At 43.8% G+C, this 15054-nt stretch overlaps 1 protein-coding gene across 1 annotated transcript in view; it reads right to left on the bottom strand.

Annotated features, from left to right (window-relative positions):
• ATXN10 (ataxin 10) overlaps nucleotides 1-12622 on the bottom strand; it is a 153374-nt gene extending 140752 nt beyond the window's left edge. Inside the window, exon 1 of the mRNA XM_022597027.3 lies at nucleotides 12355-12622. Within this exon, the coding sequence (XP_022452735.1) occupies nucleotides 12355-12470 (116 nt within the window). The 5' untranslated portion in view covers nucleotides 12471-12622. The remainder of the gene's footprint in view (nucleotides 1-12354) is intronic.
• Nucleotides 12623-15054: the final 2432 nt, after the last annotated feature.

The following is a 15054-nucleotide window of genomic DNA, read 5'->3' as shown; positions in this document are numbered from 1 at the left end:
CAAAAGACTGGAAGAACGAAAGAGCTGAGAAACTCTCCTCTGGGGCATGGTTGGTCACAATTCTAACCTTATTTATTTTGATTTGCTGGCTCAAACTTCTTCCTGTCTACTTTGTCCATTTAAGATAATTGGATGTGCGGGGTGGCTCACACTGACCACATCGGTATTTTGAAGCTGAGTCAGAACACCTTACCAAGTAGTTCTGTGTGGTATTCTAGCTCACGGCACAGGTAAAAATAAAGGAAACTGTCACCACACTCTACGAAGTTCTTTTTATAGTGCAGCGTAATTGATGTTCTCTCTCAACACAGCTGATCTGAATCATGGTTGAGTCAAGACAGCATATGGCGTCCTTTGCTAAGCTGACAAGTGGTGTGGGTTTCTTTTTTGGGGGGGGGAGTTGTTTCGTTTCTTTTTCTTTTTTTTTTTTTAATAATGACCTTCCTCTCCAACTCCTTATTTTTATTTAATTATTTATTTTTGGCTGTATTGGGTCTTCGTTGCTGCAGGCGGGCTTCTCATTGCGGTGGCTTCTCTTGTTGGGAGCACGGGCTCTAGGCACACGGGCTTCAGTCGTTGCGGCACACGGGCTCAGTAGTTGTGGCTCGCGGGCTCTAGAGCACAGGCTCAGTAGTGGTGGCGCACGGGCTTAGGTGCTCCGCAGCACATGGGATCCTCCCGGACCAGGGCTCAAACCTGTGTCCCCTGCATTGGCAGGTGGATTCTTAACTGCTGCACCACCAGGGAAGCCTGTCTTGTTTCATTTTTTGTTTTTGTTTTTGGTGCAGCCGAAGACTCTTGTTGGTCAGAGGCTCAGCAGTGTTTGGGGGAAGCTATGTGAATGTGTGTACATGTAGATGATAGGTTAATTTTGAGTTCTGCACTATGCTGACCTCTGAAGTGCTCAATATTCCCTTTCCTTATGAAAGTTAGTCAACATACTGATGCGAGCAATGAGGAACACCAAAACATTTTCTACCTCTTGAAATCACCATCATCTGTCATTATCTGATACTTTTTTATACCTCTTACTAGAGTCTTTCCTCTGTGCTCTCACTTTATATCTAATGACCCCAGAAAATTAAATAATCTAAGGAAATAATAAAAATACAACCAAGTGCTCATTATGTGCTAGTAGGTACTGAAAATACAGAGGTAAGTAAGAATAATCCTGCTCTCAGATTGTTCTCATTCTAGTGGGACTGGTAGGTGATTAAGTGGTCATAATACTCTAGTGAAGTTCTTTGAAAGAGGTAAGGGGAACATAGGACAGAAGCACATAGGTCAAAAAGGCTTTCAGGAGGGGTTGAAATGGTCATTAAGACCTGAGGGAAAATTAGGAGTGTGTGTATGAGGAAAGGAATGAAGTAACAAGTTTAATATTACAGCATTTGAGCTATTCCCCCTTTAGTGGTTTGAAGTGAGCTGAAATACACTGTACCAACTAGAGCTGCATCACTAAACACTGAGCACGGTACACAGCATATGTGAGGTAATTAAGTAAATAACTGACACGGTAAATCGAATTAATAACTTTCAAGCAATCGGAGCAGTCATTATTGACTGGCTGTCAGTGCTAAGAAGTGACTTTCTTCATTACAGCCATTGGCTCTTCACTGTTTATTCAGTTCAACATATATTAAGCACTCACAATGGACCGGGCACTATGCAATAAGACACCATAAGGAAGACAGACCCTGCCCACAGCAAAGTCGCAACCAAGTCAGGGGAAACACATATAAACATCTATTGCATTATGAAATGAAAGTGCAGTGAGAAAGGAGTTCACACTTTAAACATCTCCCCTCCATTCCAGACACAGTAATCATATGTTTATTTCTAAAAATTATAAATATAGAGCCCAACTTTAAAACAAGGTGGATATCTCCACACAGCAGAAACTGACTGGCAACATTTGGCTATAATCAGGTCTAAAGCCAGAGTGGGACATGTCCAGAGCGGCCTAAGGCCGTCTGCAATTCAACTCGGGCAGGATGAAGAGAACCAAAAGCCGCCTACACCTCGTGGTGATCAGAGTCACTACGTAAAAGTCAGTGTTAGGACAGGACTCCCCTGCATCTGAAGAGAGAGAAAAAGAGCTGGACTCCGTGCAGCCCTATGTATGGGTTACCTGCAAAGCTGTGCGCCTCCAACGTCAGGACAAAGTCAAGACGGCATCAGAGATGGAACCAGCGTCCAAGACGCTGGCTAGCTTAGTGACCAGACACACGACATCCCAATATCACTATGACACAAATCACCAATAGCAGGAAAACCTGATCTTAGGCTGGGGTCACTGGGGAAATAGGTGGAAGGAAAACGCAACATCATTATACAAGGAGGAGTGAGCCCAGAAAGGGAGAAAATGTAACAAATTTCTCAAGGTGAGCCAGCAAACTAAAAGTTCAAAGAGAAAATCTAACCCTAAGAAAAACTGGCCCCTTTCCTCAACACTCCCAATGACAAACCTGCAGAATTTGTGCTTCCCAACCCCGCAACTCTAGACCGTGCTGGGCTAAGCCCTGGGGCCAAGACAAAGAACGTCTCCATCAGAGGGCACAGAAGGGGATCTAGTTTATCTTAAACTAGATCCACAGAATGATCACTTTGAGATTCTCAAGCCGGTGAACCAGCAGGCAAAGAAGAGTGACTACACTGGCAGGAGAAACCCACCCTGATTATCAAGAAGAGTTGCTACTACAGGCTGGGCACCAGGAGGAGTAATCTGGAACTCAGGGGTTCAATGGCTGTCTCTTGGTCCTTCCATGTCCAGGGATAGCCACAAACAGGCAGCTGCAGCAAGCACAGACTGACAGGAGACAGGCAACCAAGGGCTCAGCCCCCTCGGCATCACAGCCCAGCTACATACAGTGCTGGGGGAAAGTCAGGGAAGTCTAGACTGGAAGCAGGAGCAGGGAGATGATTATCCAATTATGGCCTCAGGAGAGTCTTCAGCACTGGGGACTGAACTTACTGCACTAACACTCCTGTCCAGGTCTTTCCTTTTAGATTCCAAACAGCTATAGCCTCCAAGAGCCCGTGACCAAGTGAACAGTATCAGGCAAGAGGAGGTCTCAGAAGAAGAGCATGCCGTAACAAATCTTCATGGTGTCCCTCACCGCACAGCCTTGGTCCATCCAGATAACAACCCCAGGGGCAATTCTCAACCAGTGGGCAACAGGTTAATAGATAAATCACCCAGCCCTGTGCACAGATAATTTGGAGGTGGACCCCTCAGGGATACCCAGTGGGGTTGAGCTCCAGCTGCCTACAACGTAATTACCACTCAATACGGCATCCCTACATTGGTTGTTCCCCCTTCCACACCTAGCTTCCCCCGTGCCACACTCCTGACTGCTGGGGGTCACCTATGATTAAATTACTTCACCCAAGTCCCTACCTCAAATTCTGCTTTGGGGAAAAAAAAAAAATCCAAAGGCTCAGGTATACAAGGAGACATGTACAAAGATGGTCTCTGCAGTACTGTTTGAATTACCAAAAATTCAGGACCAATCCAATACCCATCAGTAAGAAAAAAGGTAGGTAAATTATGATGTAAGCTTACGAAGGGACACTCTACAGCAGTTGAAGTTAATGATCTAGCTCTCTATGCATAAAAACTGGTAGCACTCGAAAACAGAGCAAAAATTAAAGATGCAAACTGCAGAGTGTACAGCATAAAACATACAGTATAACACGTACAAGGGAGGGAGGAATGAGACGGGAAAGTGAAACAAGAGCCCTACCCAGCACTCTCACCTCCGGACATTCACGCCCTTCTGTGTGACCCTTAGAACACGCAATAGTAAAGGTATGTCCTTTCCAAGATGATAAAGGCACCCCAGCTCCCATCTTGAGCGGGCTCTCTTGGATCGTTCGCTTTCGAACAAGCCGGCTGCCGAGGCACGAGCAGCCCTGGGGAGGGGTCCACGTGGTGAGGAACTGGAGCTTTCTGCCCAGAGCCACTCGTGTGAGCGTGGAACCCCGACCTCCCACCCCAGTGAGGCCTTCGGGAGACCAAAGACCTGGCCCACGGCTTGACTGCAGCCTCGCGCAAGACCCCAAGCCAGATCCACCCAGCTAAGCAGCTCCCAGATTCCGGATCCTAATAAACTGTGTGAAACAATAAATGTCTGTGGCTTCAAGCTGCTAACTTGTGGGGTTATTTGTTCTAATACCGAGGACATTAACAATATCAGTAATGTTTTGGATTTTGAGAGAACAAAATTTTAACATTTGTTGATTTTGCAAGTGAAATACGTGGGTACTTGTTATATTATCTGTTATATCATCCTCCATAAAGGCGTTAACATTATATATTTGTGGGTTTTGACTTGACAAGAGTTTAAAAATAAGCAAACAAACCAACAAAAACACTAGAGTGAAAGTTAACGGAAAGCTTCAATTTCCTTTTTCCTTAGAGTACACAAGTATGGTTTTCTAAAATGTCAGCTCCTAAAGCACAGTCACTCCATGCAAAATCATCTCAATTCCTCGCTCATGTCATAATGTAAGTTACTGTCAAGTACTCACTTTTTTATTGGAAATTCTATAACTTTTAAAAATTATTTAATATCGCTAAAATACCTTTCTACCAAGGAATTAAGATTTTGTAAGAAATTACTGCCTGCATCTTTTGGATCTGAAAAACCAATTTTCTTCCACTGACTTGAGTTATTAAATCTATTCCTTATTCTAAAGTTCCAGAGGCAGTTCCAAAGCCTATAAAAACAAGAACTTGATCATGGAATTGAGATGAAATTAAAAATTTTACAAGCACTATTTTAAAATATGAAAAAATTTCAAGAATTACCACACTTTTCATTTCTTTTCACTCCTGATTCTGACTAGAGCCTGCAATAATAATAGTGGTGTTTGCTGGCATCAACTACGTGCCAGGCACCATTCCAGACTCGACATCCAGCACCCCCTAATACCCACATCAACCCTACAAGGTAGGCATTATTATAATACCCGTTCTACCAGGGTAGAACTGAGGCTCAGAGAAGTTAAAAATATTTGCAGTTCATGCAGCTAGTATGTTGCAGTACTTAGATTTGAAACTAGACCTACGCCTTACAAAAGCCTTTTTCCCCTGACACCCACTGAGTCCAAAAAGATATCAGTATTTCATACTGACACATTTCAACAGGGAGAGGAAGAAGCTCCCCGAACTCAAATGGTTTAAAAAACAAAACAATTTCAGTCACTCGGCAAAACAGCCCCTGCATTATTCACAGGTCACAAAGAGCCAAGGCAAATCCCACTCCTACCCCAGAGGAAGGAGATCTCAGGTTCCACAGCAGTAGGATGACATCACACTACGGCTACCCCTGCAATGCAAGATTCCAAAAGCACCCTCACACTGCGATCTTCAGTGGGCAATGAGCTGAAATTTCCAGCCACGTTACTTCCCTTATCCTTCCAGGATTACTTCCATTTCTTTCTACATTTGGTTTCAAGCAGTTCATGCATTCACACATCAGTCACTTCAGCTCATCTCAGGCTCCGGAAACAGAGAGCACTGTGTGGCACAGATGAAAACGTAAAACAAAGCCCGACTCACTCTAACTGTATGAGAACATTAGATAAACCTTTCGTTTCTTAGAGCAAATTTTACAATTCACAAACATTGTTTCGCCACAAAGTCTGAGATTCAGCTCGAGTAAGTCCTTCTGGGGGTGGCAAGGAGAAGGGCAATAATTTTACAGACAGAAAACTGAGATATAACTTACATACAGTGAATTACACAGATCATTAGTGTTTAACGAGTTGTGTCAAATCCAGGCAACCAATACCCATCTAGTCTATCTAGAAAGACACATTTCCTTTACTCCAGAAAATTCCCTCATGCTCCTTCCCAGTCAACCCCCAACCTCCTTTGACAACCACTGTTCATGTCTGTATTGCCAATTAGCGATACAGACAAGATTAGCTTTGCCAATTGTAGAACTTCATAGAATCATACAATATGTACTGTTTGTCTAGCTTCTTGCATTCAGTATGTTTTGAGATTCGTCCATGCTGTTGTGTACACTGGTGGTTCATTCATTTCAATTACCGGGCAGTTTTAGCCATTCTCCCATTGACGGACATTCGAGTTGGTTCCATCCAGTATTTGGCTATTACCAATAAAGCTGCTATAAACATTCTTTTACAAGCCTTTTGTGAACGTATGTTCTAGAGTAAATACCTAGGGTCATAGGCAAGTGTACGTTTAACTTTATAAAAAACTGCCAAAATGTTTCCCAAAGCGGTTGCACCATTTACACTCCCACCAGCAATGTACGAGAGTTCCAGGTGCTCCACAACCTTGCCAAAATTTGGTGCTGTCAGTCATTCTAATCCTAGCAATTCTAATGAGTATGCAGAGGTATCTCATTATGGTTTTACTTGTTTATAACAGCTTTATTGAGATATAATTAACAAAGCATACAATTCACTCATTTAAACTATATAATTCGATGGATTTTGGTATATTACATTATTAACTTTTTTAATTGTGGTAAAACAAATATGTAACATAAAATTTGCCGTTTTGACCATCTTTAAGTGTAGAATTCAGTGGCTTTAATTATATTCATAATGTTGTACAACCATCACCACTAATTCCAAAACTTTTCTGAGACCCCAAACAAACTCTGTAACCTTTAAACAATAACTCCCCCCACCAACGCCTGGTAATCTCTAATCTCCTTTCTGTCTCTATGAATTTGCCAATTCTAAGTACTTCACAGAGGTGGAATCTTACAATATTTGTCCTTTTATGCCTGGCTTCTTTCACTTAGCATGTTTTCAAGGTTCACCCACATTACAGCATGTATCAGGACTTTATTCGTTTTTACGGCTAAATAATATTCCACTGTAGGCACATACCACATTTTGTTTATCCATTCATCTGCTGATGGACACTTAGGTTGTTTCCATCTCTTGGCTATTGTGAATAATACCTCAATGAACACTGGCATACAAGTATCTGTTTGAGTCCCTGCTTTCAACTCTCTTGAGTACGTACATACCTAAGAGTGGAACTGCTGGGTCATACTCTGTGTTTAGCTTTTCGAGGTGCCACCAAACTGTTTTCCACAGTAGCTGAACCATTTCACATTCCCACCAGCAATATACAAGGGTTCCAAATTCTCCACATCCTCACCAACACTTACGCCCCATTTTTTGGTAACAGCCATCGTAAGAGTGGTGTCTCACTGTTTTAATATGCATTTTCTTGATGATTAATGATGTTGAGCGCTTTATCACGTGTTTGCTGGCCATTTATATAATCTTCCTTTGTAAAGCACAGATTTTTATGACCAATTTTTAATTGGATTGTCTTTTTATTATTGAGTTGCAGGAGCACTTTTATATATTCCAAAGCAAGTTCTCTGTCAGATATATGTATTGCAAATATTTTCAGTCTATGGCTTGCCTTTTTCATTTTCTTAATGGTGTCTTTTGATGAGCAGAAGTTTTTTTAATTTTGATAAAGTCTAGCTTGATAATCAGTTTTTTATTGCAAGGTTAATGTTATCTGTGTCCTGGATAAGAAATGTCTGCCTACACACAATATCACAAAGATATTCTCCCATCTTCTAAACATTTTATAGTTTTAGCTTTTATGTTCAGGTCTACAATCCATGTTGAAATATATTTTGTGAATGGTCCAAGGTATGGGTCAAAGTTCACTTTATTCCAATTAGATATCAAGTTGTTCTACCACCACCATTTGTTGAAATAATTTTTAGATTGACTTTGGTTTCGAGTTTGCAAATATTTTGGAAATGGGCTTAACACGTCTTACGCAACATTCAGCATTCAATAAAAGATAGGACCAAATGACTAAACACAAGAAGACAGAAAATGACAATAGTTATCAGGCACATTCTCTAAAAAAAACTATAATTAATACGCTTAAGAAGGTAAGTGACAAAATGAATTTCAACAGAGTAAAATCCATTTAAAAAAAACAAACTGAAATTCTGCAATAACTCAAAACTACAATACCTGAAACTAAGAACACAATAGATGATAGCAGATTAGACATAGCAGAAAAGAGGAATAGAGAACTAGAAGGCAAATTAGCAGAAAAATTTCAAATAACCAAAGCTCAGAGAGAATGGGAAATACATAAAGGAGGCTTTGAGAGATAGAAAATACAGTGAAAGGTTTAACATATGTGTAATTACAGTCCTTGAAGGAAAGGAAAGAACAGGAGAGAAGCAGTATTTGAAGAAACACTGGCTGACAATTTCCTAAACTGTTCAAAGACACCCAATTCAAGAAGCATTATCCAAACAGAATAATTACAAAAAAGCCAACCATCTCTGTCCTCATAGGCCTTCATTCTGGAAGGAGACAGAGAACAAATAAGAAACTACTATTAATAATTACATAGTAAATATGTTAGAATCTAATACGTTCTTTCTTTAAAAAAGGGAAAATAGTTTATAAGGTAAAGGGGTCCCAAAGTATGGAGGGAAGTATCTGCACTATTATATAGGATATACAAGGCCACGAAGGAAGTAATCAGAAAAATAATTTTGACTAAACATAGGTTAACAAGAAAAAAGTAGCCACACTGAGAGAAGCTTAAAAAAATTATCTACATGAACATGGAAGAAAAAAGACTATGCTCGCGCCATGAGTAATCACTTACACAAAGAGCAGCAATTTGTTAAGCACCTACAATTATCAGACTGGATGCTAGATGCCAGGGATACAGGGAATGTGATACACTTTATTCAAGAAGCTTATCGGATGGAAGAGCAATGAGGTATCAGTTTAAGCATGAGAAGAATTTACAGAAAGCAGTATCCAAATGTTACACTGTTTCATGAATACTCAAGAACCAGAACATAATCTTCCCTACAGAAAAAACAGAGTAGCATTACTCAACAGAGCTTACTGCGGTGATGGAACAATTCTGTATCTGCACGGTCCCATAAGGTTAACCACCAGCCACCCGTGACTGCCTACCGAGTACTTCAAATGTGGCTGGTACAAGGAATGGAATTATTAATTTTACTTATTGCTAATTAATTTAAAGAGCCACATGTCACGAGTGGCTGCACAGACAGTGGAGGTATAGAGTATGACAACCAATCTCACTTGGTTCTACACTTTAATAGAGGGGTCTGCATACATCATAAAGATAAATGATGAAGAAATACATCATAAGGGTAACTAAAGGGCTGGAAAATAAAACCTCCAGGAAAAGGCTGAAAACAGAATTCTTAATGTATTTACATCTTACTCTGTTCCAGAAAGAATCTAGCATGACTTGTAAAGACTCGGAGCACAGCCAAGAAAAATCACTTGTTAAATGTTAAAAATGCAGATGCGAACATTAAAAAGGTAAAAAACAAATTTAAAACAACTAATAAAAAGAACCACCTTCCACAAGGAAGAAATAACTGAATAGCCGCTTGGTACTGGTATTTTATGACCATAAGCAATTTTTTTTTTTTACAGATTTTAGTGGTTAAGACACTATTCAAGGAGTGGGTTATAGAACATGGATTTAATCCAGAGGACGAAAATTTTAGCTTGGTATACTGATGATCTATATACCAATATATATAACAAATTACCCCCAAACTGAGCAGTTTAAAACAAACCCATTTATGGTCTCACACAGGTCAGAGTCTCTCGTGAGCTTGCACACATGGCTGTGGGCTTGACTGGGACTGAGAGGATCCACTTCCCGGATGGTCATCACATGGCTGCTGGCAGGAGGCCTCAGTTCCTCACCACACAGATCTCTCTACTTGGACGCTTGAGTGTCCTCACAACATGGCAGCTGTCTTTGTCAGAGTGAGTGATCCAAGAGACAAAGCAAAGGGGAAGCTGCACGGACTTTTGTGTCTCAAAAGTCACACACTGTCATTTCCCCCATGTCTATCATTTACAAATAAGTCACTAAGTTCAGCCCACACTCAAGGGGAGAGGAATTCTTTTGTTCCATCATTTACTTTCTTACTTTCCTCAGTATGTTTTTGCTTTGGCCGGTGTCTTTCTATTTGCTACTCTGAGGCCTCATTTTGCTTCACTTTACATCCCATCCAACTCCTAACACCTTGGTCCATCCTCCTTCTGGGTCCATTGACATTGGATGGATCCTCTCAGAGCAGATGGACTCTGGAAACCCCCTGAGTTTCTGTGAGGGTGATTTGCCCAAAGACACACAAAGAAGTAGTTGCAGAATCAGGACCAGAAGCCGGATCTCACAAACTCTCATCAAGGGCTCTCTGCCCCACCACACAGCTATATGCCTCCCTATCCCAAGACCTGCACATCAGTTCACCTTTCCTGGTCTTCAAACTCCACCTGGGATTTGGACAAACTTCCTGCCAGCCCCAGGAAAAACTCAAATCAAATATGGGACACATCTTTACTTCCTCATTCTTCCCCAACAATCCAATTGGTCCCTGAGTCTTGTCTATTCAATCTTGTAAATATTTTTCAATATTTATCCTACCCACCCCATAGATAACATCCTAAATTCAGGCACTTTTCTCTTTCACTTGGGCTTCTGCATCTTCTTAAAAGTCCCCTGCCTCTACCCTCACCCTAATGTATCCCCAACAGTGGCAGTCAGAGATCTTTCTAATATACAGATCTTGCCATGCCATGCCCTTGAAAGAACCTTCAATGGTTCCCCTCACAAGGGACAGAGTCAAGAAAGGTCTTGTAAACTGGCTCGGGGTCTCGGATTTTATCCTCCAGGTTATAGTGTCCTGATGTTTGACCATCTCCTCTGTACCATACACCTTACCTACGTTATCTCATTTAGACCACTCCGAAACTGCAAAATCAGCACACAGTCCCTTTGCACATACTGTTCTTTCTAATTGCCCTCTCATCTGTAAGCCACGAAGCCAAAGTAATCTAAAACCTTTCCTGGCCCACCAATCTACCCATGAGGTCCGCAGTTCCCCCTGTGCCACTACCTCTTCTTGTCTAGACCCCCCCATTACAATCTGTTTACACAGCAATGACTCCAACATGCTTGAAAAAAGGGGGGTATCACATTCATCTCTGCCCCTTCAGCCTCTAGAAAAGAACCTGTTTCAGAGTAGGTACTTAATAAAGGTAGATGACTGATTACTGACTAAAAGGAGGGTCCTCATGGTATAGATATGCCCAAGCAGTAACTCATTCAACACATCTCCCAGAGTGTCATATCAATTAACACATCTCCCCCAAATCCCAAGGAGCACTGCCCTGGGCTCTTAGCACTCTTCCAATTGCTCAACACTTCTTATTGTGATTTAAAGCAGTAGAAGTGCTCAGATCAAAAGGACCTCTAGGACTTCTATGCTCCCTCTACTCTTTGCTAACTGCTGGTTCCCCAGAACAGGACTTTCCAGGAGAAGACTTTTTATTTTTCAACTTCATCACCTAGCACAAAACCTGGCACATGGGGGACCATCCATAAATGCGTTAAAGGATAGTATCAGGTAGCATTTACTTAGTACTATGTGTCAGGTATGTGCTAAGAATTTAATATGCATTATCTCATTTAATCCTGACAAACAATGTCCCCAGAAAGGTACTGTCCAACATTATTCCTATTAAACAGACGTGGAAACTGAGGCCCAGAAAAGACTAGAACCAAATCAAACAGGCACTGAAGGCATCACATACTTTATATTTTCACATGCTTTATTTCATTTATTCCTCTGTACAATTCAGAAATGAAGTCATGTATTATATTCCCATTTTTAGGCAAGAAATCTTAAGGCTTGGAAAAACTGCACAATAACGCACGCACAGCTTGTAGGGCCGGGAACCAAATCCAGGTCTGTCAGACTCCTGGGCACCTTTGACAATGGCCATCTGGCCCTTCAATGGCAGAGTAAGGATTGAAGTGGCCTCTCCACAAAGCGCGGCCACCATTGGGGACGCAAAGCCTGAGCTGACAGGCCGAATGGAGTGACGCCACCTCCCTCCCACCTTACACATCTGTAACGTGTCTCTCCCCCACCAGCACTGACTCCGGCGTCCTGTGGGTCTGTTCCCATTACAGTAGCGCCATCAACGCGACTCAACTAACCAAACAGGCAGCAAGCGGCCAAAGCCTCACTTGGCTCGGTCCCCCTTCCTGCACCCCGGCTTCACACCTGTACTGACGGGCGGGGAGCTGGTGTCAGCCCCCCCGGGCACCTCGGGGACCGGGCGCGGGAGGACGCGGGCCTGGCATCGGCGGCCCGGGGCCCCTCGGGCGCATCGCGGAGGCCGCCACCCTGCGGTCGTCCCGGGAGGAGGGGGCGGCCCGCTCCCCAGAGGCCGCGCCCCCGCCCCGCTCCCGCAGCCCCACCGGGCCGCCCCCGACGCTCGCGCCGCCCGGGCCGTTACCGATTCCGCTGCTCTTTGAAGAGCGCCGTCAGCGCGCGGAGAGCCTCCAGGTCCTGGATGGGCGCGGGCACCATGACACCGGACAGCCTGCCGGGCGGCGGCCTGGGCGCCGCCATCTTGCCGCTCGCAGCTCGGGCCGAGCTGGCGACGACGAGGAGCAGCAGGAGGAGGAGCAGGAGGGAAGGCAGAAGGGGGAGGAGCGCGCCCCGCAGCCTCCTGACGCCGCCGCCGCCGCCGACTCTGCGCCGCTGTAGCCCGTGGCCGGGCTGGGAGAGCGCGAGAGCACGCGCCCCGGCTCGCCTCGGGCTGGAGGACGCAACGGCTCGGCTAGGGGAGGGGGCGCGGGCGGAAGTCCCGCCTGTAGGGAGGGGGCGCCGGCCGGAAGTTCGGCCTGTGGGGAGGGGGCGCGGGCGGAAGTTGTGTTTGAGGGGGCGGGGAAGTCAGGAGGGTGGAGGATCCCAGAGAAGTCTGGATGGGGCACTGGGACAGGGGCACCCTGAGAGGGGAGGTGCGGGCAGAGGGGGTCTCCCCGGGAGGGGTATGAGGAAGGGTGGGGAGTCCTGCAGAAGCTCCCCCGGCGGAAAACGCTGAAGACCTGGATCCTGCGGTTGGGTGGGTTGATCAGTGCCCACACCGACCCACCCGGAACTGGAGCAGTCTGTCTCCAGCTTGCAAGTCTCAGACCCTGGAAGCTCACTTCCCAATTCGTACTGATCATTTACTGACGATAACAGTTCATTTACCAGGCCTGCTTGGGATGAGAATACGTTGTTCCAGCTCATCGAGGGCTTTATATACAATTAGATGTCAAGGAGCTAAATTCTACATAGGTAGGGTAAGAATTGTGTTTTTCTAAGGGAAATGAGTATATTTTATAGGAATCAGACAAGGCTTCTCTGGGGTGCTGGTAACTCATATGTTTTCTTTCCACCACGCTTTATTCATATCATGTATATGTCCTTTCAACAGGCATTGTTGCCAAGCCCCATGCTAGGTGCTGGACAAACGGTGGTCCCTCGGTATCTGTGTGGGATTGGTCCGGGATCTCCCATGGACACCAAAATCCGTGGATGCTCAAGTCCCATAGTTGGCCCTCTGTATCCACGGGTGTGGAACTCATGGATACAGAGGGACGCCTGTGTAAATATCAATAAGAGACGATCCCAACCCTGAAGAAACTCAAAGACTATTGAGAGAGAGACATGCAAACATAATTGAATACAGTTGATTACTGCTATGACAGAGGACTACACAAATTGCTATGGAACCATTTAAAATATGTAAATAGTACCCTCTACATTTTTACTGGAAGAGTGTGTGTTTATAACGTAGCACTTTTGATGTTCTTTGCTAAATAAAATTTAAAGACCCAGTAAACACCACTAGAGTATGCAGGAGAGCTGAAACATGAACACCTGATATTGTAATTCAGCCTTACCCATTTAACTGACTACATATGCATTCATTCCACAAGTATTTCTATGTACCTACTATGTGCCAGGCATTAGATCACCTGGCAGTGCTCAAGACCATTCAAAATGTTTAACAATCCTTAAACTAGCAGGGCAAAATCTCCCAATTTTCCCCTGAAGAACAGGGAATAGGAAAACGTACTGTCACCAATCAAGACCTCACCCCTTGGACTTCCCTGGTGGCACCGTGGTTAAGAATCCGCCTGCCAATGCAAGGAACAAGGGTTCGAGCCCTGGCCCAGGAAGATGCCACATGCTGCGGAGCAACTAAGCCCGTGCACCACAACTACTGAGCCCGCGTGCCACAACTACTGAAGCCTGCACACCTAGAGCCCGTGCTCCGCAACAAGAGAAGCCACAATAATGAGAAGCCCACACACCACAATGAAGAGTAGCCCCTGCTCACTGCAACTAGAGAAAGCCCACGCACAGCAATGAAGACCCAACACAGACAAAAATTAGTTAATTAATTAAGGAAAAAAAACTTACCCCTTAGTTTTCTATCCTTAATTGTAAAACAAAAATAACTACTCTGATTCTTCCAGAAAACATGTCCCATAATATTCAAATTCATTACCTGGAATATTGCAGTATGAACCTTACTGCTCTCTTTGCTTCTTCTCTTGCCTCCCTACATTCTAGATCCTTTAAAAATATTATAAGTCAACATTTCACTTTGCTCAAAACCCTCTAAAGGATTTCCATTTCACTCAGAACAAGAACCAAAGTTCTTCCAGTGGAAGGGTCCCTAAATAGGGCACGTCCTTCGTCCTCCCCCCACTCTGATCACATCTACTAGCCTCTTCCTCATCCATTGAGCTTCAGCCACCCTGCCCTCCTTGTACCCCACCTGGGGATGTACCCTCCTGCCTCAGGATTTTGCACATGCTGTTCCTTTTGCGTGGAACACCTTCAATGCTCTCCCAGCAGGTACTTGTGTGGTTTACTTCCTTCATCTGCTCAAAAGACCTCTTAATGGGTTTCCCTTATCAGTCTTTAAAACTGTAACACACCACCCAAATTCCTGGTCCTCAGGACTTTTTTTCCATAGCCCTTAACAGTTTCTATATCATATCCTTTACTTACCTATTTATTTATTGTTACTTTATTTTGTGAACTGCCAGAATGTTTAAGTTCCATGAGGACAAAGATTTTTGTCCTTTTTTTTTTTTTTTTAACTTTTGTATCTCCAGTATCTAGAAAAGGGCCGGCTATGTGGTAATTGCTT

This window comes from Delphinapterus leucas, chromosome 11 (genome assembly GCF_059928025.1).
Source record: "Delphinapterus leucas isolate spDelLeu-1000000601 "Yukka" chromosome 11, BTC_Dleu_Yukka2, whole genome shotgun sequence".
Taxonomy (NCBI): Eukaryota; Metazoa; Chordata; class Mammalia; order Artiodactyla; family Monodontidae; genus Delphinapterus; species Delphinapterus leucas.
Note: the sequence above shows the minus strand (reverse complement) of the source record. Positions and strands in the feature narration are given on the sequence as shown.